The 26,849-nt window shown below is 42.0% G+C and overlaps 2 protein-coding genes across 4 annotated transcripts in view; both read right to left on the reverse strand.

The window, feature by feature from the left end:
* AGPAT4 (1-acylglycerol-3-phosphate O-acyltransferase 4) overlaps nt 1-295 on the reverse strand; it is a 79,957-nt gene extending 79,662 nt beyond the window's left edge. For 2 of the 3 annotated variants that reach the window (XM_055810570.1, XM_055810567.1), the window contains exon 1: nt 157-295. The gene's annotated coding sequence lies outside the window, so the exon portion shown is untranslated. The remainder of the gene's footprint in view (nt 1-156) is intronic. The other variant, XM_055810569.1, reaches the window with a different exon arrangement.
* Nucleotides 296-22,569: 22,274 nt separating this feature from the next.
* The window catches only part of PRKN (parkin RBR E3 ubiquitin protein ligase), a 774,760-nt gene continuing 770,480 nt past the window's right edge, over nt 22,570-26,849 (reverse strand). The window contains exon 12 of the mRNA XM_055810872.1: nt 22,570-24,627. Coding sequence (XP_055666847.1) covers nt 24,518-24,627 — 110 coding nt within the window. The 3' untranslated portion in view covers nt 22,570-24,517. The remainder of the gene's footprint in view (nt 24,628-26,849) is intronic.

The raw sequence follows: 26,849 nt of genomic DNA on the forward strand, positions 1-26,849 counted from the left end.
CGGCCCCTCGCCTTGCAGCCACGGCACACCGGCAGGCGGCTGCTTCGGGGAGGGTCTGGTGTGGGGCTGCTTTTTCCCGAATGGGCACCAAGCCAGCTGGAGGAGGACAGCCCCACACCTGAGGAGCTCGCTGGCCGCCAGGGGAAGAGCACGTACCTGGCGCCGCCGGGCCTTGGCATGCGTGCCGCGCTGAGGCGCCGGGAGCGGGCGGGCGGCGGGGCGGCAGCCGAGCCGCACCAACTGCCACTAGTTTGCACGCGCCGGGAGGCGGCCGGCTCGGGCGGGGCCGCCAGGCTCCACCCGCCGGGCGGCTCCAGGAAGAAAAGGGCGCCCCTCGCCTTCCCTCCGCGCCATGTCACTTCCTCCCGGGGCGGTGGGATGGGGCGACACCTCCCCGCACCGGCTTCGCTTGCCCTTCGGGGCGTCTGCCCGGCGGAGGCCAGAGGGGAGCGGGGGGGCTCTGCCGCCGAGGAGCGCGGGGGGGCGGCGGCGGCCCGGGGGAAGGGGCGCAGGGCAGCCCCCGTCCCCTGAGGGCCGCCGGTGACCGGGCTGACCCCTCGTCGTCCCTTACGGGGGCAAACACGGGGTAACGCTGGAGGGAGCAGACTGGGCTGTGCCCGCGCGGAAGCCCTCCCGGCGGGCAGGCTGCAAGCTGTCGCAGGCTGAAGGGCACCTGTGAGTATCTGCCACTTCGAGTAGAAACTGGGGAACAGAACACCAGCTCCGTGGCCTGAGTACCGTGGAGAAAAAAATACATGCAGGTGGCAGTCATCCAAGCACCGACTACACCAACACACCACATTCACTCTGTGAAAATGCAAACATTTGCTGTCAGGCTTTGAATGGAATGAAAAAGCAGCTTTCCCAAATAGAAAACAGCAAGAACAGAGTCTATTCAACACCCAAAGCGCTGGGAGGGGATAATGCCTGGGGTGAGGCGCCACTGGGTCTGCAGAGTGTGGGGCTGCACCAGGGCTGGGCTGAGCTGAGCTGGCTGGAGCAGAGCCCCTGATCCAGAACAGCTAGCATTACTGTTTACCCTCAATTTAAATTATTTTTTATAATTAGTTGAAGGAAACACTGAACTATGGAAGTGGTAATATGCATTACACAGGCACAGAAGGTGGATATAAGCACCTAGTCTATATAGGTGGATATAGGACTAGTCACTGGAGGACATTCTTTAGGGAGCAATAGGGAAGTGTTCTCACAGAGATACCACGTTTAGGAAGGACAAAAAACAACAGCTCCCTCAGAGAGCAGCAAGAGCAACGCTGCTGCTGAAGCCTAGAGCAGAGGGTGACCACAGTGCAGGTAGTATCCTTACCAGCCAGAGCACTGCCCCACAATATCTGAACAGAGCATCCACAGCACAGTGCAGCACCTGTTGACAGCCCTAGACAAGATGAAGCAGTGAATCAGGTGTAGAGTTTGTACAGGGAATCTAGTCAGGAGCAGCAGGAGATAGGGCTACAACATGGAGCCATCCAGGAAACAAGGCAGGAGACCAAACTGAAAACACATCTATCTGCTAGATAGCTTAGGCAGGTACTAAAGGCTCAGACCTGAGCTTAAATGGAGCCCTTGGTCCATTGGCAGAGTGTGTAAGTGGAGGTCCCAGGTGAGGCTGGTCAGGGCCATTAAGACCTAGCAGTACCATCTGGGCCTAACAGATTCCTGCTGGTGGGGTGGGTGAGTGTACTCTTCAGGAGTTGAAGCTTTAGCAACCTTCCTCCTATTTGGTCACGACAGAGTTGAATCCAGCTCACTGGCATTCACAAGCCAGTGGTCTAACTGCTGAACTGTTATATGGGAAGACATTGATAAAGCCTATTTCTCCTGCCATACTTTAAAAGACTGGTCACAGCCAGTCTTTTAAAAGATGCAGCCACAGCATTTTAAAAAAGGGACACTTCCAGGCAGAGGGAGAAGACTTAAGATCCCTGAATAAGGTTCTTATTCTGAAGAGTGGCTGCATTCGTAGCATAGTTATGTCCTAAGCATTCCCCTACTAGTTACTTTAAGCAGCTTTGTGTACTACACGTACAGATTTTTGGGATATTATTCTGAGGCATCTCACTCAGGATCTAGGTGTTGTTTTGACAGCCAAGGGTCCAGAAGTCAGGCACCCTGATGCTGAATGTGGTAGTGCCCGAACATCTTTTACTTATTTGGCCTTGAGACCAGACTCTGCAGATGATTATTTGTATGTTCCCCATTTCCTGGGTAGCCATAATAAAAATCAGGCTTCTTGCTTTCATTAGTGTTAAGCTGCGGCTGAATATAATAGGATTTATGGATGCTTTACACCTGAGAAAACTCTCCAGTGGAGAGAGAAATCCTAGTTTTGATGCATTAAATCTGTTTCTCAAAAGTCTAACCAGGAAATTATGAATAATAAACCCCTCATTTAAATTGGGGTTTAAAAGGTAAATATTAATGTTATGAAGCTGTGAGATACCATGGTAAAGATTAAGGCTGGAAAGCTCATAGCCAAAGAATACTTATGTATTAAAAACAAGGTTTGCAGGGTCCTCACTGTGTATTTTTGTAGGTGCTATGAACAAGGATGATAAAAAGGAACCAGATTTTCTTTCCTTAAGCTGCTCTACCCTCCAAAGTGCTGAAGAGTATATTAAGATTTGTACAGCTAATTAAAAAACCCCACACTATATGGCCAAGGGCAGCTAAATCAAGTTTCTTCGGGTCTCAGTTTTGGCATTTCTTTGTTCTGAGTGCTTGAGTTTGCAGCCTCAGTGAAGTTCTTTCCTTGTTGCTTGTGGGCATGCAAATACCCTTTTTGCATTGAGCAAGACTTAAGAGTTGAGTTATGAACTTAAACCAGGTGATGACTCCTCCCAGCTATCCTAAGGCCATTTCTCACTGTGTGTGAAAAGGGTAACTTTCAATGAGTTTCCCTGTAAGAAAAAAATGAAACAAAACCACCACAGCAACAAAAAACACACCAAAGAAAAACAAACAAAAAAAACCCACCCCAGTCTCCTGCTGGGCAAAGCACAAGTTCCAGTTAGTAAGGAACCCAGCTATCTCTGGTAGCTGAAGTGAAATTAACTGCTTGCTGGTTCTAACAGCTGGATCCCAACTCTGATCACCACACGTATTTTTAAGTGCCTTGTGAATTCAATTTCACAAATTTAATTGCAGGCAAAAGCTTGTCTGTTCTGGCAAGTTCTGTGGTTCTAGCTATGCCATTCTAGAGGCAGCACCCCTGTGTTGTTGCTGGTAAGGTAGATATTGTATAGGGATATGCTATGATATGCTGCCGTGAGTTGCTGGGCTCAGAAAGCCCAGTTTGCTCTGGCTGCGTGTGTTAGTTAGATTCTCTAGTATCTAATAAAGTGCGGATTATAAAAGACACATTTTCCTGCATTTAAAAGCATTCATAATATTCCTCTTCTGTGTAGGTTAAGTGTAATAAAGGCTGAACTGCAGGCTGTCCCTCCATGCAGGCAATAACAGGAAGTCTTTCCTGTATTTCATTTATCCATCTTTATGAAATCTGTGGGAAAGTAATTGTGTCTGAGATCTCTGCTGCTTTTTTGGGGTTGATTAAAATCAGCTAACAAGTTCAGGAATTCTTGTAAGGATTGTTGCATGTAGCATGACTGCACAATTTTTTCCTTTAGGAAACCAGATGAAAATATGTGTACATAGGTTAATATATGCTAACAGTTTATTTAAGTATGGAAACCAGAAATGAAAGGTACTGATACAATGCAGTGTTGTGATGATAGAAGTACTAATACAGATGCAGGTGTTATCAATTTAAATTTTCTAGGGTCGGGGGTTGGCATTGAAAATCACACACGCACACACGTAGCCTGCGTAACTAGCTTTTCAGGGCAAGTTTTCTAGTGCGGACTAACCCTGTGACACCTGCCAGCTTCTCTAACTCAGCTATACAGTGGATCCACTGTTTTTATATAGAAAACCCCACTTCCCTGCACAGAAGCCACATGGTACCCACAAGTGGAATCATCCTGTTAAAACTAAACCCTGGGGCCACAGTTAGCTTTCGAAGAGACTCATTCTTTAATTGAATATGCATCAGCAAAAGAGCTGTGTGAGGATTTTTTTTTTTAAAAAAAAAAAAGTTTGACATGGCCTAAGCATTACAGGAATATGAGCTCCAAACTGTCCAATTTGACCCTTTACAAAGTGTAGCACATATAGAAAGAATATTGGCTGAGATGCAGAAAAAATATGTTTCTTTTAACATGTTTTTTCTTTCAGCATGCTTCATTTTCTGCAACAAGTCCATGGCTACTAATTAATTATGGTGCATTTTTCATTTTTAAAGAATATCATTCCTTTAATAAATACCAAGGATCACAACATACAAAAAGGTTTTCAAATTACTGTTTGCAGAATTAGTCCAAATATTTCCACACCTACTGACATCAACAAAATAAACACTCCTCTTTACACATGTGCAAATATTATTTCCACAGCTGTTTCAAGTATGCAGCTTGAGCCTACCTGTGAGAAGAGGGGCTTTTGTTTCTCTCCACACATGTATCTAATACAAAATGCCACAGGTTTCTCTTCCTTGGTTTCTTAAAACTTGATTAAAATGAAGACTTCTATGTGGACCACTTCGTGCCCAAACTTGGTGGCTCAGGTGACTGGCTTTAGAGATACCTGTATATGCAGATGCAGAGCAGAAATTTTACATACACACACAAACACACACACACACACACACATGTGCACAGACACCCACCGCCATGCCCCGTGGCAGGAGGAAATCTTGCAGCTCTGATCAGACATGGTTCAGAAAGTACAAAATGGTGAGGGCTTCAATGGCACCTTGGAAACACAGAGATGCCAATGTCTGTTAGTGTCACAGTCATGGGGTTGTGCAAGGGGGTGAAATTCCTCAAATTTCCAAAGGATCACTTTGGAGCTGAAAAAGTAAGTGCTGTTTAGAGGGTACTCAGGAAACTGCCAGTCCTCCAGAAGCAGAGATAAGAAACTGTAGAACAAAATCTTAGTCTGCATGACTTGGAGGCTGAAGTAGCTCAGCCCTGGTAATAACCAATGCTGCTTATGCATAACGCTGTTTACAACAAGTTTACCGGGGAAGAGACACACTGGCTGCTCTCCAGGTCTTCAAGAGCAATACCTAATCTGCATATGTAGTTACACAGACGTTAACAGTCAGAAACAAATCCACACAACCATTCTTTTTGCTCATCACTTATAAGAGGAAATAATTATTTCGGTATGATGAAGACAAGGCTGCTTTATGCTGTGATAATGTGTAGGGATGAGCTATGTGAGCCTGCATTTGCTAAAAGGTAATTGGGTAAAAGCTGAATACTTACAGTTCTTGTAAATGTCTGTTATGCACATTAAGGAATGAAAACATTTGGGACAATATCTTTCATACTAAATTGCAGAAACAGATTGCATAAGACATGATACCAGAGCATACAAAGAGCATTAGAAGGTCAGGACTTAGAGAAAAGGAATGAAAGTCAGATAAGATTTTGTACTGCTTTTGCCTTAGGCTGCCAAGTACCTGTGATACCACTGAAAAAAACACAGTACACTATACATTCAGTCCTGTGTGAAAAGCATATAGGACACTACTTTTCCTCTAATTTCTTCAAGTTCATCATTCTCCCCTCTGAAGCTATGGTCTTGGAAACCTACGTATTTCCAATGTCACAGCTGGAGACAGGTTTCCTGCCTTGATCCCTTAGTTCTTTGTTTCCTGTGATTTGGCCTGATCTTGCTCCCAGTGGCATTTCATTGATTTCAGTGGATGCAGACACAGCTCCAGAACTAGCTATTGCATAAGGATGCTGTATTAAGAAAAGTACTAGGTTCCAGAGAAAAGGAAAATAGTTCCTGAATATGACACTCTTAAATGAGAGTGAAAACCTTAAAACAGGAATGTTTTTACATAAAATAGGTAGAAATCTGATGAAGACATCCCTCAACAGCAGTTGCTCAAAAAGGAAAGGATCCAGGAAATGAAAAGCAGACTGGACACCTGTGAGAAAAATGACAAAGTAGTTCTCAGGAGCCTAGGCCTTGTGGTGCTTAGGCCATGTCAAACAGTAGAATGCTCTTAAGGCAGGCTGTGACGAAAACATGGCTAAAAGTATACTTTCTGAAGTAAAATTGCCTCAGTGTGAAAGATTTTGTGTGTGCCTTGCTGGCATCTACTAATTATTTACTTTTGAATCCTTAACTGTAATATTTTATACATGTTTGGTTCCAGTTCTGTACTATGCCCTGTTGTCCTGCAGCCTGTGAATGGGGCAAAACTTCAAAGGATCTGCCAGAAGTGTGAGAAAGGCGTGTAATCCCAGGCTGCCTTTTGGCAGATGCAAACTAAGTGATGGTACCACACCTTTTCTCTTTCTAGGACTGTGCCAGCCACTGTGCCATGGCAGAGCCTCTTCATAAGCACTATCAGACACAAAAGATCAGGTCATTTATGTAAGAGCTTGCTTTTGCCTCTGGTTGCCCCCATGTGCTGTCCATATTCTTGTCCGCCTCAGTCCTACGTATGGCCTCCAGCACAAATCACAGCAACCCCGGCACTGTTTCAGTATGAGGGCCCTGATTCTCTTTGTATGCTAGAAATCAGCCCCTCCATCTTTGCTTCATGGCACAAGCTGCCCCATTGTATCTTCCTCCCTTCTGTTCTTTGATTCAGTGAAACGCTTGGGACCTGGGGGATAGCTAGGGGTGTGACAAGAGGGTATGGTGCTAGTCAGCAGTCTGAATCCAGCAGAAGATGGTGGTGAATCAAAGGCTGCTTATTCAGACAACTCCTTTGTGGTCTATGTGAAATTGCAATTATGAATTTGCAATTGCAATCCACTTCCTTTGGAAAAAAATCACTGCAATTGATAGTAATTAGCAACCTCTTACAAACCATTGGCAGGCTGTCCTGAAACCAATCCTCAAGTTCCTTGAGCATCACATTGCCTGAGATTGCTGGGTCCCTTGTCACCAATTTACTATGTTACTCAAGCCTGAGGCAAACGCCCTGCTCCAAATACCTCTCTAGTAGGAAACTGTGCTAAGTGACCTTATGGCTAAATGCCCACATGGCTCAGCCAGAAATTGGGCAATTCTCCCACTTGGTCCTGGAGGGGCAAACCTCCTGGAGATGGCCACCTAAACCGGGTACTAAGATACTAAGGCGGTACCTTAGACAGTTGCTAGGTGAGACCTCATCAGAGGGCTTCCCACTTCACAAATGGGTCTGAAACACCCAGGACCTTGTGTCAGATGAGTGTCACAACCACAAGTTTAAAAAATGCCTCATGAAGACTGTTACATACAGTACACAGAGGGGACTGTTTTCTGAGAAAGACCGATTCTGTAGCCCAGCATCAGAACAGCTTTGACTAGGCATGTGTTTGTATTAGAAGGCAGCGTAAAAACATCAACAATGCAGTTTTATAGAAAATGCAGTAGGAAATACAGAAGTACTAAAGCTGAGTGCAGTACATGCCAGATATCTTTTTTTGTGTGACGTATTAAAAAATGATTGGGCTGAAGGACCTGGACTGCTGTTAACAGACACCTTTTGCTCTGCAGAGAATCCTTAATGTCATTGTACTAACTGTCGTTTCCCACAGGAGTTCAGGTGCCCCTGAGCTGAAGCCATCAATGTTAAAAACAGGCTTGCTGTGCACACACAGCCTGGTGAGCCCATGTCCGTACTAACTCCTGGGTCTGCAAACTTGGCCCCAGCTGTTTGATGTAGCTACATGTTTAGCACAACCATTCTCAGCATGATTTGTCAGCGTCTTACTCGTATGCTCACTTCTATGCTAGCAGCTGTTATTAATCCTGCAAACCCCACTGATTCATATTTTTTTCCAATCTGAATAACATAGCTACTGTCATTTCCTACTCACCAGCTCCCAGATGAGTAAGAATCGTTAGCCCAGGAAATTTTGAGCTCTGAGATCTGACAGTCACCTGGCAATTCAACCACAAAACAGTCTACATAAGCACTCTGCATCTACTGCTTTTCACACCTTTTTTGAGCCACAGGTGTCCAAAGTATTATCAATACTACCAACAAAGCCTGCTGCCTCCCAGGCATGGTAGCCATAATGGTAGCATGAATCATAATTGGCTACACTAACTGCAGTAAATCAACAGCACCGAGCAATCCTATTTCATTAATAAGAGCATCTCATCACCAGCTGCTCCTTGGAGACAGATGGCTGCAGCTGACTCCCTAGGCTCTGCTTTCTCTTGCCACCCCCAATGAGTTGTAGCATTTGTTTGAAACATCAGTGACCTAGCAGTCTGAGTTTGTTTGTACACTGGAAATGTCTCTTCAGTCCTGTTGTCTTCTTTTCATCTCTCTTTTTCTTCACAAGGGGAATCACAATCAAAAAAAAATTGTGCTTATTTCAACACAGATAACAGAATTCCAAAACCCATGGCTGAAAAATCTCTACCTCACACTAGCACTGTTACAAGACCTACATCAGGCAGTATGATACCATCATGACAACTAACTAAAAACTCTGTTGCCAGAGGGAAGACTGTCTTCCTGGCAGGTATGAAATATTTTTTTATTTCTTAATTCATATACCTTATTTAGGCAAAGAGATGAGCTCTGAAAACAAATCCTATGCACCGGCCCTGTCAAACAGTTGCAGTCCTATTTAGACCCTCCTTCCTGCACAGATCTGTGCCAAGGGGACTTTCCCAAAATCCACTTGAAATTAACAAAGCTTCTACAAAGACAAGAGAATTTGCCAGTGCTCAGTTTAGTGCAGCATAAGGGTCTTACAGCCAGTGTTACGTTCACTCATCAAGACGTAAGGACTTTCAAACAGCAATGCCCTGCATGTGCAGGACTCTCCAGCATGTGAAAAAATAAGTGCAGGCTGCATAACGCCGCGCGTGGTAAAGGCTCCTGCATAGCGTGGTGTGCTCCATCCAACAGCCAAACGGGATTCCTGGGCTCATGGGCTGAATCACTGTGTGTCATAGCTGGTGGGGGCCAGCTGCCTTCATAGTATTTTGTGGATTTTGCCATCAAGTTTCAGCTCTTCTCTTAATGGAATAGGACCTTGTGGGAATATGATGTGTCTCCAAGAGTAACTTGCCCTTCAGCTGTTGCTCTGTGTCCTGGTTTCAGCTGGGATGGAGTTAATTATCTTCTTAGGAGCTAGTACAGTGCTGTGTTTTGGCTTTGATGTGAGACTTTTCAGCTCCTCAGGCCTTGCTAGCAAAAAGGCTGGAGGGACACAAGGAATTGGGAGGGGACACAGCCAGCTCCGCTGACCCAAACTAGCCGAAGTGGTATTCCATACCGTGGGACGTCATGCCTGGTATATATATACCGGGGGGGCTGGCCGGGGTGGGCTCGGGGAGTGGCTGGGCATCGGCTGGCAGGTGGTGAGCAGTTGCGTTGTGCACCACGTTTCTTCCTTTCCTTCTGGATTTTATTCTTTCCCTCCCCCTTTTCATTATAACTGTCATCGTTGTTATTATTATTCTTTCATTTTTATTCTATTTCAATTATTAAATCGTTCTTATGTCAACCCTCGAGTTCTACATTCCTTTCCAGCTCTCCTCCCCACCCCTCTGGGTGAGGGGGGAGCGAGTGAGCAGCTTCTTGGTATTTAATGAGCAGCCGGGGTTAAACCATGACACTCTGTTACTACAGCAGAGCTCACAAGAGGGGGTGAGAGGGAGGAAATACCAGCCACCTGGGTCATGACACTTAAGGGCATGAACAGTCCTCTTTTGCTGTAATGCTAGACAATATTAAGCACAATAAGGCTTTGTAAGAGCTGCTAAAATACTACTACTACTAATCCACAGCTAAATGGAGGCAACAAATGAGAGGTTTAGGCAGCAGCAGTTGTTTAACTTTATACATAAATTATTTTATTATAAATATCTTTGGGAACCTAAAGGCCATTTCTGATTTAGGAAATGAAGGTAAGCAAATAGACAATATGCATCTTCCCACAAGAAAGTAGCATTTGACAACCTTTTTCCCAATTTTTTTCATTTAAGAACAATTCAAATTTGTTCCTTTTTTTTTTTCTTGTAGTTTCCTGTATCCTAAAGTTGTGCCTAGAAGCTGGTTATTAAGAGTGTATTTTTGGAAGCATGACCATCAGTACTTTTAAAGTAATTTAGAGCAAATGACTTTATATTGGATGCTAGCAGCAAATGGAAGCCAGCACAGTAATGGCAGAAGGAGTGGGTTAGCAGAGAGCAAATGCTCATGAGGGAAAATACAGTAAGATAAAACTTCTCTGACTTAAAATATCAGCACTAATGATCACCTCACACTAAAGTGTCTGGCACTCAAGCTGATAAAAATAGAGTTAGTAAGAAGATCCTTAAGTGTTTGTGGACCAGTTGATTGCATCGTCTTAATTAGACAAGAGTTGAATTCCTTAATGTTGCATTCAGCTCGCTACCTGAGTGACTACAAATCACTTTGGGGAAGGTGGTTGCAGCTCTGTGGTGTGATGTGGGGGCAGGTGGGAATGGGATGGACCTGCAGCTTCGTAGAGAGGAAGCTGGGCCCTGGCCTGACATGCATCTGGTCGGTGGAGTATAGGGAACCTTGCCTTCTGCTGGCTAAATATTTATCAGGGCATGAACTGTGAACAGATGTAACTGATTAACTGGTGTAAACCTGGTGTAGCTCCATGAGTTTCCATGACACTAGGTACTGGTTTACACTAGAGGAGACTGTGGCCCTTTACATTGTGCTTTACCGACAGAGCTGAGGGGCTTTTTAGCAGACAGACTGGCAAATCTCACAGGGTATTTTCAGATGTTTTGGGTCTACTAGCCGTCCTTCCTACCCTCTTGGGTTATTGATCCTGTAGAAGGTGAAGGAGCAACATGTGCCTGTGTCTTAACTGCCTCAAGGCATAGCCCAAGTTTTACACAAAATCACTCCTGAAGGTGAAATGCTTAATGCTAACTGTTCATTGGAGCAAGGCAAGTAACAGAAGAAGGGCAGGGTACACAGACGGGCATGGTACTGTCTTCAGCTGCTTCAGCAAAATTCTTCAGAGGGCATTTGCCAAGGTCCTCGCTGACATCAGATCTATGCGGAAAGCTATGGAAGGTACAGTGACTTACTTCCCACTGTTAGCTCTCCTAAGGAGGGGGGAGAGGGCACAGAAATGAGACAGAACTTGAAATGAGTCTGAGTAGCAAAATGTGGCTACAGCATGAGATTTCAAACTTTGTAGAGCTAGTAAGTGCTTTAGTTCACTGTTTCAGTTCAGATTTATATGCTACACAGACACAAACAGCAAAAGGTATGCTGCAAAATCAGCAACACAAAGATGGAAATGCCAGAATGGAAGTGGCCTGTGCAAAGGTACTGCCTTCTCTGGGGGCCTTCCTATGTTATGGTGGCTTCAGTTTACAGCTGCACAGTTCTTTTTCCACAGACCCCTTCCTATATTCACAGCAAAGACCAAGCAGGCCTCATTTAATGAGAAGTTATTCAAAAGTATTTTATCTTCCTTGTTCAGTGTGTGTGGCAGCAACAAAAGCTAATATTTACTGCATGTTGCTTAAACCCTTATGAGCATCTTTACTGATACTGGCTGCTACAGTGTCCAAGTTCATTTTCACAACTTATTTGTGAAGTGAGGCAGTGATCCTGCCGTCTTTACCCTAAGTGGTGAGTAACTGCCTTCATGATTACTGGTCCTGCTTTTCAGAGAAATGAAAGAAAATTCGGGCCTGATTTTTCAGTCAGAGTATTTGTGCTGCTTCTAAATGCCCATCCTTGCACTGGAAAGGTATGTAGGAATGTGATAGTCATCATCTGGGAACAGTTAGGTTCTCACCAAAGAGATGTAGAACAACGAATTTGATATCAGGTTCAGAGGAGGAATCTGGATTGTTAATGAGAGAAGGATGTGTCATTAAGTCCAAATTTTGTTCTGCAAATGCAGTTTTTCAATTACCTTATGTACAGTTCCTAGTCACATAAATCCTTATGTGCAGCCTCTTCCAGTTATAATGCACGGCACTCCTGGCTGGCAGAGACTGAAGTGTGCAGAGGCAGCCTGAAACAGCAGTAGAGGAATGAGGACGAAATTGTTTTATCATCCTACTTAACAACTTTGTCTGTACTATAATACAGGACATTTGATAACCCAGCCATTTGTGTGTACAGGGTCAAAACTTTGTCTCTTAGATATAATAGCTACTATTGTAATTAATGAAAACCTTAGAGTCGGGATGTAAGAGATTGTAACAGCAAAAGGGGAAGGCACGCCTAACACTTTCCTTTATAGCAAAGCTCTTCCAGTGGCGCATAACCCTAGAAAACCTTTAGTTTTCAAATTGAAATTTCCTACCACTACTCACTCTTCAAGACTCAATTCTTGGTGAAATTACAAGGTGCTTGCTTTGTTTAGTTAAGGTAGTAAGAAGCTATAACTGAAACAAAAGCATTTATTAGGGGTTGTTTGTTTGGATTTTTTTTGCTATTAAATAAAAATAATTAAATAATAATATTTTAATTAAATTACTATTAAATAATATTTTAAAATATTTGGAACAACTGTTGCTCCTCAGCAGTTTACTACAGAAAGTGGTAGAATTGGCACAGAATAATTCTGCCACAGAGTTCTGCAAGTACATGTAAATGCATTTTGTTCGAGGCAAGAAAAGTCATCACAGGCAGGTCAGGATGCATATTCCGGTGTTCCTGACTTCCCGTGTTGGTTGACATGTTTATTACAAAGTTCATTTGTTGATGCAAAGACTACCTTGTTTTTGAATGAATCCTGACCAAAGTTGCTCCAGTCGTCGGGCTAGTTCAGCAGGTGTATGGTACCACCTTTTAAGAAGTTTGCAACGGAAGATTCACAATGTCTGTAACTAGGAATGACAAAGTGACAAGGTTGTACATAAAACCTTATTTTTTTCTTTCTCACTGAAGTAGGACATGAATGAACTGCACACTATCTATAGCTACAGGAGAAGATTTGAATATTATTATGCTTGCTCTCGGAGTATGGAAGTCTCATGATCTCCAGAAACATTAAACCATATTTTGGATAAATGTTTTCTGACAAGCCATTGCTCTCTGCAGAGAGCGTGCACTGCGGCCACTTACCCGGTGGTGCTGAGATTTGCTGCTGGGTTTTCACTAAGCAGTTTGCTAAAATGTTATACGTGGTTTTGAATCATTTTCTGACCAGTGAAGTGTATTATTTTTGTTTTCCTTTTGAAAAAAAAAAGAAAAATCCTGTAAGAAAGTTTAAGAGTTTTTTTTATTCCTTCCTACAGAAAGAAATGAAAACTCTATCCATGCTATAAAGTACTTTATGTTCCAAGAAGTATATATAGGAGATAATATCATACCTGCTATGTGGTATACCTTCTTAATATTCTACTCAAAATGCTATAGAATGCAATTTATTTATTCCCTATTAGGTGGTATAAGACAAAACCAATTCTGGGGAAAATGTTTAAAAGTGCATACATGACAGATACGAAAAAAATCCTGTTTTAACTTTAGGTTTCTTAGCTACTGCAATAAAGAGTTAAAAAAGATCTTTAAAAATGTGTCCTATTTCAATTGTTTTAAAAAGGTATTATCTGGCAATATAGTTTATATTCTGCCAATCACCATTGTACAATGAGTTCAATAAAAAAGAAGCAAAATGTACTTTTAAAAATCCCCCATGAGATGTTAAACTAAGTAGGAAAATACAAGGACATGACTATGTGGCATTATTTCAGACACTGGCACTTACCAATAAAGAGCAATTATGATCCCCTCTGGAAAACTCTTCCTATTCCCTCCTTGCCAATCAACTTGGCCCAGCCTGGAATCTAGCAGACCAAAGACCAAGATCAGCGAAAGCCACCTTTATGTCTATATGATCTCTCATCTCTCCCCTGAGGGTTACATGCTTTGAAGCTGCATGAAGTGAGAAGGTTGGTTCCATAATCCATGTATCACCACGCTACTGCCACCACAGAAAAAGTTTGGCTGTAATCAGCTGTGACTTTAATGTCCTCTGTGGTGAGCTGGGGCTTGTGCTGCCTGTTTCCTGGTTATCTTTAAATAGCCAAAAGCAGGCTGTCTGCTCCTGGTGTCATCCCACCAATATGAGATACTTAATGGAGATACCTGAGTTAGGAGCGTTGTTGCTCCAGACTTCATCTGTAGTCAAGAGACAGGCTGGCAGATACTTTGTGAAAATGAATCAGATAATTTCTGTAATTTTCATCACTGATGTGTTTTAATTAATGCCAACCTCATTCTCCCCATGAGTCAGTAGAAACAGCACCTAATAACACCACAGGACTAGGCTCAGCTATTGGGTTGAATCCAACAAATTTCTTCATGCTTCCTGTACAGCCACAAAAGAACGAGAGGGAGGGGGGGAGTTAACCCATTTACCACAGCCACCTAGCCGCATTTATGCAGTACTTTCCCCCTTAAGTTAATAGGGAACTTCTGAACTCAATTTAAAGTAGAAATTAAAACTGGGCTGGGGGATGCTTAATGCTTTGTGTGGTCATCATTTCATGATAAATGAAGCTGTTTAGCCTCCTTAGGTTCATCTCTCTGACTTTACTTTTACTCTTACCAGTAATTCAGCAAGAATTTAATGTAGCTGTCTGGGGTTTAGCCTAGCTCCCTTGCTGCCCGAATCTGTCTGTGTGTGCAACTCAGTCCTCCCACAGAAGCTTTTCAATGTTAGCCAATTTCAACCAGATTTTGCCAAGGCAAACAGACTGCAAAGATAATAAATTTATACAAATAAGCTGCCAATCAAGTACAAAATACCTGTTAATACTGTATCAATTATAATTACCAATATTAATCAATATTTTATATAATATACATTAATTATTAATATGTGTATAATTATAATTAATACTTACTAATACCTGTTAATACCGAGAAAAAAACTTGGTTAGTTCAACCCTTGTCAGGCATCAGAGCACTTAGGGATGCCAAGGCAGGAGGTAATTCATGCTGCCGTGATCACATGTGTAGCAATACCCTGCACCAGATAGTTTAAAGCAAGCTCTTTCTGCTGGGTCTGGCTGGTACAGACTTCATTTTCTTCACAGCAGCCTCTGTGGTGCTGTGGTTTGGATTCATGACTAAAACAGTGTTGGCAACACACCAGTGTTTTATCTGTTGCTGAGCAGTGCTTGCATGGCATCAAGGCTTTCTGTTTTTCCCACTCTGCCCACCTAGTGAGTGGGCTGGGGGTGGGCAAGAGGCTGGGAGGAGACACAGCTGGGGCAGCTGACCTGAATTGACCAAGGCAATATTCCATGTCCAGCAATAAAACCTGGGAGGCTTTCTGAAGTAGCCATTGCTCGGAGACTGGCTGGGCATCTCTCTGCCTCTTGGGAGGTGGTGGGTGATTGCTTTTGTATCACTATTGTTTTTTCTCCCCTTTCCTTCAGTTACTAAACTGTCTTTATCTCGACCCATGGTATTTTTTTCTTGCTTTTGCTCTTCCTAGTCTGTCCCCCATCCTGCTGGGTGTGGGAGTGAGTGAGCACCGGGGTGGGTACTTAGTTGCTGGACAGGGTCAACTCACTACATTAATCTACATCTACATGAGGTCTACCAATAGCAGTATAGATGAACCTTGAGGATAAAGAACTGAAACACGTTTGGCAAACAAATACGTTACCAAACCGCAGGTATTCCCCATCAAGCTCCCAGATTCATTGACCATAGCAGAATTACAGTACTGTAAAGTGGTAAAAAAATGCTCCTGTAGCACCTGGAAAAACCATTTATAAGAGAATACAAATGTGTACAGGGGTGATTACCAGAGGATGTTCCTGTACTTGCTCACTTTGCAGTACCTTACTTGTATCTTGAGATGCACAGCAGCAGCAGCTAGCTAGCACTGTATAAATGCAGAAGAATGAAGTCAGAAAGGGTAGACACCTCATGAACTGGAAGTGCATCACTTGGAAACAAGATGAAGGTGGCTTTGGGTGAGGTAGACCATCATAGGATGATTATGAATTGCCAGTATGATGTGTCTGTGAACAATGTGTTGTGGTATGGCGTGTGTCAGAAGTGTTTCCAATAAGGACATGGAGGCACGAATGCCACAGAAGGCAGCAGTGCAACCACACCTGCCATCGCATGCAGAAGTCCATCACTTGTAATTGAAAAAAGGTAAAGTAAAATTGGAATAACTTGATTCTAGGATATTTAGAGAAATGTTGTCCAAACTTTCAATCTTGGCCTGTTAAGCCTAATAAAACAAATTGAGAGGAATTATGATTGCTGTCTACTCCATCCAATCAGGGAGCAAAGGCAACAGGAAACATAAAAAGGAAAAAGAAAAACTTAAGCTTACTAATGATAGTGATATAATAACAAATAATTATAAGGTGGTCATTAATACCTTGGAATTAAAAGGTTTCTCATCACTAGCAGCTGGAATCAGGTTCCATAATTGCCTTGCCATGAAAGCAAATGAGACTTAAAAATTGGTTGCTATAGTGCTCTGTAAATTTATGGGAAGACTTACATAGCTAGGTGCCTGTGATGGTAGGCTGGAAACAACAAACAAGACCTTTCTACTCCTGGGATCTCATTATCATGAAAGGGCATTAAGTATCAGGAAATCTTCCTGGTATGGAGATCAGCCTGGTAATGCCATTGACTAGAAAGGGCATTAAGTATCAGGAAATCTTCCTGGTATGGAGATCAGCCTGGTAATGCCATTGACTAGCAAAGAAAGCTGCTGGATCTGAGACAATGACTGCATTAATAAGAAAGGCTCCTGGATCTCTCCCTCTTCCTGGAAGCAATTAAATAATTGATTGAATAGTTCTCGAAGTTGGAATTTTCATTTGGGAATAGGCCAACACAATGCTGTAGGAACATATATGAAGGGACCACATAAGATCATCTTAATTGTCAAGGAGTACTGGTTATATAAATAACACTCCTCCATAGTGGGGTAAAGGCAATAAGAAACACCATTTTTCTTTGGATCAAACACTGCTGCATAATAACTATACATAATTTATCTAAGACTTGTTAAAGCTCTGCTAAGGCCTTTTACAATCTAACACAAATGTTTAAGTAAACACAACTAGCAAAACATACTGTTTGCTGGAAATGTAATAGAAAAGAACACTGGGTGCACTCAATACAAAGGGCACTGGATCATGGACTGTCTTCGTTTTTGAAGAAGCAAACTTACTGAATTAAAGTTTCTCAGGGCCAGATTTTTCCATACTGCTCAGCATCCAGAATCAGAGAAAAAGTTTCAACTGTTCATTTTTATGTATGTTCACTACCTTTGCTTAGAAAGAAGATTTTTTTTTTTTTTCCACAGTACATCCAATGGTGACCTTTGGCAACCTGGCCTTTTCTGGGTTCCTGAGTTGGAGCTGAGTGTGTACAAATATCAGACTTCAAGTATGAAAGCAGTCTGTACCCCAGCTCACCCAGATGATGATACAGTTTATGTGCAAGTAGTTGGACTGCCCCAGCCATCACTCATCACAGGGATCTGTTGGAATGGGCCCTTCCTGGGGAGGGAAGGGCCTTATGAGTTTTCTAAACTGGCAAAGGTCTTAAAAAAGCCAATATAATGGCATAAATAAATAGGGAAATTTGGTGATCTACAGCTTATTTTGTGTACTGCACTGGTCTGCCAAGCTGGTATATTGTATCAGGTAGGTCTGTGGTATAGCTGGTACAAGCAAGAGAAGTAGCCTTTCTGTTGTGTAGACTTGGCTTTATATTTTTATTTATTCAATTCTACTCCGAAGCTTACACAATAAAGAGGACTACAAATGAAATGCCACTGATTGTTTTTAACTTGTGCACTGTAAATGTCACACGACAAGAGATTACTGGTTCAAGAGAAGATACCCTACCATGCAGGAGCTTATTGCTAGCACTGGTTTGAAGCCTATGTTTGCTTTCTGTAAAACCCACAGAATGAGGCAATAGGAATAGCCTTGGTCATTGTCCTTCTGAAATAACATAAGGATCTGAGTGATTGCAACTCAGCTAATAAGCACATTAATATTTGCTAAGCAAAGCCTGAGTAACATTTTAGGGTTTATATACATATATATATTATATAATATAACATTAGATTCAAATACATCACTGCTAAAGCTCAGAAGCTTGAATCAGAATTTATTTCCGCTTCATTAACTGACTGTTTGTAATGTAAATATCACAGTCATTTTTGCCTTTGAGAAGCAGATTTTGTTAAAAAAAGCAAACCTGGCATTTGTTGTATCGCTAAGCACTTGGAAAATGTCAGTGTAGCTTAGTGAGGTAGGTTGTTTTTTCTGGTTTTTAACTCCATCAGCTGTGGAACACATGGATTTCAGCTATTCATTAAAATTTTCAAATCCTTTAACCATATTGCAATCTCTTTACTTTGGAAAAGAACAGTGCAGGGCTTTCCATGTTTAGCTTCCAGGCATAAACAAACTCAGTTGGCTGAACCTATTCAGGAGCATTTAGCATCCATTCCAAGAAAAACATTATATTGGCCCCAACAGAAGTCGTGTCTGAATACTATTTCATTTTATCGATTGCTGCTTTTCATTTTAGCACTATCTTTTGATCGTTACTTAAGGTCTTCATCCAACCAGTTTTTGGCCTGGTAACCAGCAGATGAAGTTGGCAGGCTGTCGAGATCACTGTTTATGAGGCAGACAATGCAATCACGTACCAAGTAAGAATGAGCGTAGTGTGTTGCTTCAGCTGTACTTAACTAAAAGGTTTTTAAAACATCTGACATTGGTGCTTGATGGATTTGAGTTTGCACTAAAATGAGGTGGAGAGAGTGGGCATGAATGTGTTTTGTAGATGAAATATTCAACTAACAAAGAGACAAAGGGGAAACTGGGACATCAAGTTCTCCCAGGGATCTCCTATGTACTGCGAAGAAGTCAAACTAAATAGTGTTTTCAAAGTTTCTAAATTAGCCTTCTCCCAGTGAAGCCAGCAGTAAAATTCCCAGTGGTTGCAACGGATGTCAGGTTAGGTCACTGTTCTTTAGGCCACTGAAAATCCTACCTTTTTAAAAAAAATATTATTATTTCTTTCTGTCCCTAATGTCATACTGGTGTCATCTGGACCTTAAACTTCAAAATTGCTTGCTGCTTACCTGAGCTGGTGTCATCACTGTGCCAGCATGCAGGTGGCCTCCATTCTGGTGCAGCCACAGATTTTCCCAGTTGTGAAGAAAGGGCTGGTGTGCATTTGAGCTGTTGCCTCTACGTAGTCTGGTTGTGCTCTCCAGGTTGAATTCCCTGACTGTAAAATACAGATAATGGCACTTCCCTGCCTACATGGATTATGTGGATTCCTCAAGCTTTCTAGGGATAAAAGCCAAAAAGTAATGTAACAGGTGATGTCTTGCTGCATATTTTATCTACTAGCATAGAAACATTACTCCATTATTCAAAAAAATGGAGACACAGACATGAAAAACAAATTAAAAGCAAAGAAAAAATGCCATTAATAATAATGAAGAAAAATGAAATGGCATATGACCTGATTTCTAAAAAAAAAAATAAAAAAATATCCCTGCAGATACACAAACTACTAAATATGATTCTCTGTGTGATTAAATGAGCTTCTCTCAACTTGCCTACCTTACTGTTTGCTTAAAGCCACTTCAGTTTTTTCCAGTCTGCACATACTGAGCCAGAATATGAGAAGGACTACTCAGTGCATGTACTCTTACAGTTCCTAGACAATCAAGTTGAAAACTGCTAGAGCATTAGCTACCTGAAGAGGAGGTACAGCTGAAAATCAGTAGGTGATACAGAAGGGGAATCACAGGGGCAAACACATACACAAATAAACATAACAGGAATCAGTAGACAAACATGTCTGGAAAAAAAAGGGAGAGGCATTCTTCTAAATTTGCTAATTAGAGAGAGAAATATTTCCTTACAAACTGTAATCAAGTCAGATAAAATATAAAGTAGTACATTTGTCTCTTTTTTGCTGAATCACTGTCAATGCTGTGCTGTCAGATACATCTGGTTGAAGTTGCTGAAGGACCATCAGGAACAGTTAGGCATGAGGTTTCTTTCTTCTGGCAACTTTGGTCCGGTGCTGTCTGCTTCAGGCTTTTCTGTTGCTTGAAGAACTGAAGGAAGCATGAGAATTTTGCTGCCTGGAAACAAAGTCTAGTCATTGAGAACTATATTGCAGCTCTCCATCTCTGTGTAGGGTTTCTCTAGATCAGCCATCACAATACTTAGTCAAAGGCTGAAGCAGATAGATTAAGTCAGCATGGGGCTAACCAGTCTTCAGAGTTGAAAGTACACTTTGTCCTTCCTACGGTGCTGCAAGCGTTGCTTATTGAGCTTGCTGCACCCGATGACTTACCTGTGTAGTGGTTTGAGCAGCAAAGTGAACATGAGGAATATAGCAGCTGTTGTTACCTCGGAATGTGAGGCACAAGCGGCTAAATCTTCCCAGACTACCAGGGCAGCAGAATGTCTTGGAATCTGGCCTCTCGCCTCCAAGTGCCTCAGGATCCACTCCACAACTGCAAATTTTACTTCAGTTTACATGATCTACAAGTTCTGTAGGCAAAAAGTTTTGCTACCATACTGGTTTGCACTATGGAGGGTACCTTAATATTCATATGCAGAAAGCAAACCCCACTGCTCGCTGTCCTCTGAGAGCATGACTTTTATTTCCCAACAGTGGCATAATGTTTCTTCTGGAGTGCCATTTACTGATATTTTTTTTTAACTGTACATTTTAAAATGAAATTATTTGGCTTGCAGTTTGTGACAAGATAAGGCAGACATTTAAATGATATTTTAGTCAAAGTCACGGCTCCCAAAGTATTATTTATGTTAAGCTTTGAGATATGCTTTTTCCTGAGGGAGCCAAACTGTTACATATTTTCTTCTTAATCTACTCAGTATTCAGATTTCACTGCCAGCAGGAATTAAATATTAGAGATTTTCATTGTTGTTATAGAGCTGAATTATTACAGAGATAATTATTATTGAATATTTCAGTATACATCCTGTACTTAATCCATTTAACACATACTAAAAGGAGCTCGGATTGCAGTACCCAAACCAAGTCTATGATTGTTTTAATCTGAAAGATGAGGAAGGTTCAAGGTAAAGAGAATTCAATAAACAAAGGCAAACCTAGATGTAAAAAGATAGATTTCTTTTTTGCTTTATATCACCATAATAAGTCAACTTCTTAGAACATACAGTTAAATTTTAGTGTTTCCGGAGTGTATTGCTAGTAGAGAACAAAGACCACAAGCTCTTGAAAGCTCCATCTACTTAGACCTTCGGGTTGGTTTCCTTCTTGTTTTGCGCTTGAGTCCTGTTTCTCTTCACCACCCCCATGGCTGCCCAGGACCACTTCCAGAGACGCATGTGCCGACCCAGAGGAAGCATTTACCAAGGCTGGCTTCAAGGACTCTAGCAAGCAATGCCAGTTCTTAAGTTTTTAGAAAAGGAAAGTTCACATTCTCCACACCAGCAACAGAGCCAAGAGCCTGTGGGAGCTCTGCAGTCCTGTTTGTCCTGTCAGGAGCTGTACCCTGTTTCCGGCAGGGATGTTGCCATCATGCCTCTGTTGTACTTAAAACTCACCATGCCCCCCATACACATGGCCAACGGATCTCTGTGTGAGCCTCTGAGGCTACCAAACAAACTAGATAGCTAAAATTGGGTGAGATGAATTCCATACCGATATTTCAGAGCTGGAATAAGGAACAGTTTGAATAGACACTGAAGACTTGGTTTGTTCTGGTTTGTTTTGTTTCAAACTACAATATCAATTACAGGTTTTTTTAAGTTTTAGATTTTTTTTAAAAGGCATTTGCCACGCAAAAAAACTTCTTTCAGTATAGGAAATGTTAGGTTCAATTCACACATCTCTATAGGAATTCCAGCATGTCAACAGAGCACCAATCCTGATTTTTCATGCCCTTTAAATGGAAACCATAAGAATCTCACTGTAAACAGAAATCAGGTTTACAGCCTGTACCATCTCAAACTTCATGTATGTATGCATACAGATGTATATGTATTAACACAGAGAAGATCAGAACAAGTTCTATTAAAATCTGTAGGATACACTTTTTTTTTTTTTTAAGCAGGGTGTAAATCTGGACTGTGCAAAGCAACCCTATGTGACAAGGGCCAATAAAGCCATCCTCTAACAGCGGGCAATCTTGAGTCGATGCTGGAAGTCCTTTCTTTATTCTCCTTTCCTGCCCTTGCTTATGTCTTAAGATGAATGCTCAAAATCCCATCCACTGACACGTTCTTCCAAAGGAAGAGATGTTTCTGTTCTAGCCTTATGACTCATGCCTGCCATGTCCTGCCCAGGCCAGAAAGAAAGGCAGGGGCTGATCTATAGTCCATTGTCGTCAATGGACCTTGGTCCAGGGGAATAAATTACATATTTCTATGCGACAATTAAAACATTAACTTGTTAGGGCAGGCTCTAACTCAGTGAAACTGCCTTATAGTGAACAAGTTTTTCTTCCTCTATAAGACACTAAAAAGAAATGGGAAAGAGATTCAGACTTCTTTTATTCCAAATGTTTGTGGATGTGAAATGTAGTGATGAGCTCCCATGTAACACACTATCAAAGTATAAATTAAACATAGTGACTTTTCCCTACCCTGTTGCAACAAGCCATATAAATTATAAAATAGACCCAGGTATAGGAAATTAAATCATGAAATAATCAGAATTCACAGTACAATGTCCCCATTAAGATAACGAACTTGAATGAGCTACACTGCAGTGTTGTATTGCACCCCTACACTTTAATGTAGCTACTTCTGCACGTAGCTCACCAGTGCCAAAAAGGAAAATGGCGTTTAAGAAATGGCCATTGTCCTCTTGTTGCCACTTCCTTTCGCTCTCATTTTCTTAATTCTACCAGTTCACTTTCTCATTTTGGGTACCTCATGCCTTCATCTCTTTTGTTTCCTTAGACTTTTAATGTTACTTCTAGCAGAGACAGAGGACTACACTGCTGATTTTAGCAACCAGACATTTTTGTATTGAGCCGGGGATTTCTTTATACCTCAAGCTTCTTGCTCTGCACTGACCGATACAAGGCACACCCATATTTTCAGGACTTTACAGTCATGCCATACAAAATAGTAATTCAAACTCGAGAAAAGAAATCCATGGCCCTGGCATTTATTTTGTGCTAGTAGTATGTTTTAATCAAAGGGCTAGCCTCTCAGCGGGGAGACTGAATCAGTCAAGGAAATGCGTGGCCCACCCAATATCTTTGTACTCACTTTGTACTCAAATGAGAAGAGAAATAAAGTTTAAAATTCTGATCACTTTATTTATTGTGCATTTTTTTCCAAAACTGAATTGTGCAAATCCTTAACATGGCATATTGGATGTGGACAGTATTTATTTCATTTCAGAATAGAACAGCAATGCACATCAAACAGTAAGATTGCTAAGGCTTGGAAATACTAGTAAGCTTTACTTACTGTGTTAACATTGTGCAATGAAAGTTGTCCCTCTGCCCCACATTGTTTGAGCTCTGAATGTATTTTCAGAAATATACCCATATTCTAATTCAGTTTAAAAGAATGATGATAGAGAAAACCCCTGAGAAGTCTCCTGCCTCCCTTTGCCATGTCCAAAGTATTGCTGTAAGCACAAGAAAACTGAAGCCCTGTGAGCCTAGCTTGCACAACACTTAATCGGACCCAGTCAGCACTGCAACAACAGTCATGGTTAGAGCTGAAACTGCATCCTTAGCTAATCTGCCAACAGTAACAAAGTCTATAATGAGTACACAGGCAGGTTTCATGTTGTATGTTACAAATACACCAGCACAAATATGGTATAAAGCTGGATGTTTCTATGAGAATTTGGTTTGAAAGCAAGACCCCTACAGAAAGCCTATTAGGAAGGAACCCTGAGAAAACACTGAAGAGACACAGTCTTTCCTCTGCCAAGAAAGCTGTTAAGAAATACTGCCCCAAAATCAAAAATTGTGCTGAATGAGCAAAGGAGTGGTCAAAGAAAAAACAGCTGATGCAGTGCACATCCTCCACCCCCCTTGATGCTCATGCACTCATGCACACAAACATAGGCTGCTCTCTCTCGCAAGTGTTACAGATTTCTGACTATAAATGTCAAGCAAAGTTCCTCATCTAGCTCTGCTCTCCACACTGACAAACTGCACAAGTTCAGAAAGGTGTAGTTTAACCTTCTTTGTACCACGATGAGCAAGTCTGTCCATTAAAAAAAACCCAAATTAACAGTTACGTTTTACTTGGTGGATTTAAAACCCTTGGTATAACTTCAATGTGATTTTGGTATGATTGCACATGCAAGAAAGCAAAACCCAAACAACAAACTGTGCCAACTTCTGAACTCTGTGTCTCTGAAATCACTGGGAATTTTGTTTAATCAAGGAGTTCAGAATTTGGCCCTGATGAAAACAAGCTTTAGCAGCAACGTGGGCTGGCCTCAGCACCGCTAGTCAAACCAGTGATCTCCCATGCAGGTTCTGTTCCACTCCAGGCCACAGTTCCAGCACCACTCAAATCTGCACTGGGGGCGAGGACATTTCATGTGCATGCAGCCACCTGCAAAATAGCAACAGAATGGCTTTGGTGTTTGGCAAACACTTAAAGATGTTAATCAACAATTAACAGTGTTAAAATCAACTTTCTTAGGCATTTATTTACTAACCAAGTAGAATATTTATTAAAAAAGAAGTACAAACCTGAGGAATATTTTTCTTGGGCATTCTAAAACCTGCTACTCCCTCTCTTATTGGGGTACAACGTGCTGGTCTCACTTCATGGACTGCAGGAGTAGGAGGAAATTAGAGACTATGCTAGGGACAGGGAAGAGATGACAGTGTGTGGCCTCTCAAAGCAGTTACGGAGGTGTCTTAAGAATACCCTTGCCCAGCTGTGAGCCAGAAGATGAACAAAGTTCAATTATTGTTTTAAATCAGATTACATAACTGAGACATTTGCAAAGAGAATAAATCAGAAGATAGACTTTGGTGGCTGACTGCTGATTATATCAAAATGACATTAGTAATTTAAGTTGATTTGACCTTCTTAGTATTTGAAGCAGCCTTTTAATTGCATCAGTTTCCTGCGAGCTGGGTTTCTTACTTGCCCATACTGTGAGAGCAGCTTTAATCCCTCTGCTCACAACCTTGATCAAATGTTTAATTTGTAAGATATAAAACATTAACATTGTCAAAGGTCATTACAGAAATACACTTCAAATGGAAACCATGTTGCTTACCACACAAAGAGATCTCTTGTATAATTTAAACTGAAAGAAAAGTATGAAGAAATGCTGAAATGTCATCTTGGTTTGACTGCAGGTGTTGACAGGAGGTACAGGGATTGTGTGTTCCCTACTGTACACCCTGCTACCCTTAGACCATCTTTTGTATAAATGCCAATCCAGAACGATTCTCGGAAGGCAAAACCAGCAGGAGACACAAGAACTGGTTTGTTAAAACAGGCCTGTCTGCTTCAGCTGACAGAGAGAAAACTAACTGTGATGGCAAGGTCTATTCATCAGTTTGTATCTTTGTGTCAGAGATGCAATTTGCCAGACTTTTTAATCTTATTTAAACGTAAGCATGCCAAAAGGTCAGCCTCCATGTTACACTTTACGTGAGGTTTAGAGCCAATCTTCTCTTGCGGTTTGTATCAAACAATCCCTGGGTAAAACACACCTCAGTTCTGGCGCAGGACCCAAACCCCAACAGGCACCCTCTGTCAAACGTGTGCTCTGCCTGCTAAGCTACATAAATCACGTTATCCTCTGCTACATGGCAGCTGAGATCAGCAGTCAGAGTGGAGAGTGCCTCAAGCAATGTGGCTTACATCTTTGTGAGTGCAGCCGTCCTCTGAGAGATGAGGATGTGCGTTTAAACTCACTTAGACTGGGAACTGAGCTGTGGGAAAGTGTTTCGCTCTTTGACTTCAGCCATTACAGAAAAGTTATTGGCATATATTCTACAATGCCTATAGCTATACAGGCTGTTATAGAAATGTTATTGACATAGAGAAATATAGGCTATTACAGAAAAGTTATTGGCATTGCCACTGTCTCTTGTAAAAGACAGTGCACAGAAGCGTTTGGGCAGGGAAGGCAGAATTATTCTCTTGTGTGGAGTCAGTGTACTCCTCCCAAATGAGGACTGCTGGCAGACTTTGGTGTACAGTGATCAGCCTCTGGACACTAGCTGTACTTAGGCAAAAGTAAAGTGCTCCTTTCAGTTTACAAATGTCAGCCTGGAAGCTGGCACATGCCGTACCCGTGACCAGAGAAGAAAGCAAGAACTGCACTTTTTAAGCTTCATGCCTTAATTCACAGAATCACTGAATCGCTGAGGTGAGAAAGTACCTTTAGAGATCATCCATTCCAAACCGCACTGCCCGAAGCACGGTCAACTAAAGTAGTGTGCTCAGCATCACGTCCAGTTGGGTTTTGAATGTATCCTAGAATGGAGGCTCTTTCTGGGCAACCTGTTCCAGTCTTCAACCACCCACATGGTAAAAAGCATTTTCTTACATTTAAATGGAATTTCCTGTGTTTCAGTTTATGCCCATTGCCTTCTGTCCTTTTGGTGGGCACTGAGAAGAGTTTGGCTCTGTCTTCCTTGCTCCCCCCCTCAGGTATCTATTTCTGCAGTCCTTTTATCATCTTTGTAGCCCTCATTGGACTTGCTCCAGTCCATGTTCCATGTTTCTCTTGCACGGGGAAGCCCAGAACCAGACCCACCACTCTAGATGTGTCTCACCAGTGCTAAGCAGAGGGGAAGGATCACCTC

Source organism: Falco peregrinus, chromosome 7 (assembly GCF_023634155.1).
Source record: "Falco peregrinus isolate bFalPer1 chromosome 7, bFalPer1.pri, whole genome shotgun sequence".
Taxonomy (NCBI): Eukaryota; Metazoa; Chordata; class Aves; order Falconiformes; family Falconidae; genus Falco; species Falco peregrinus.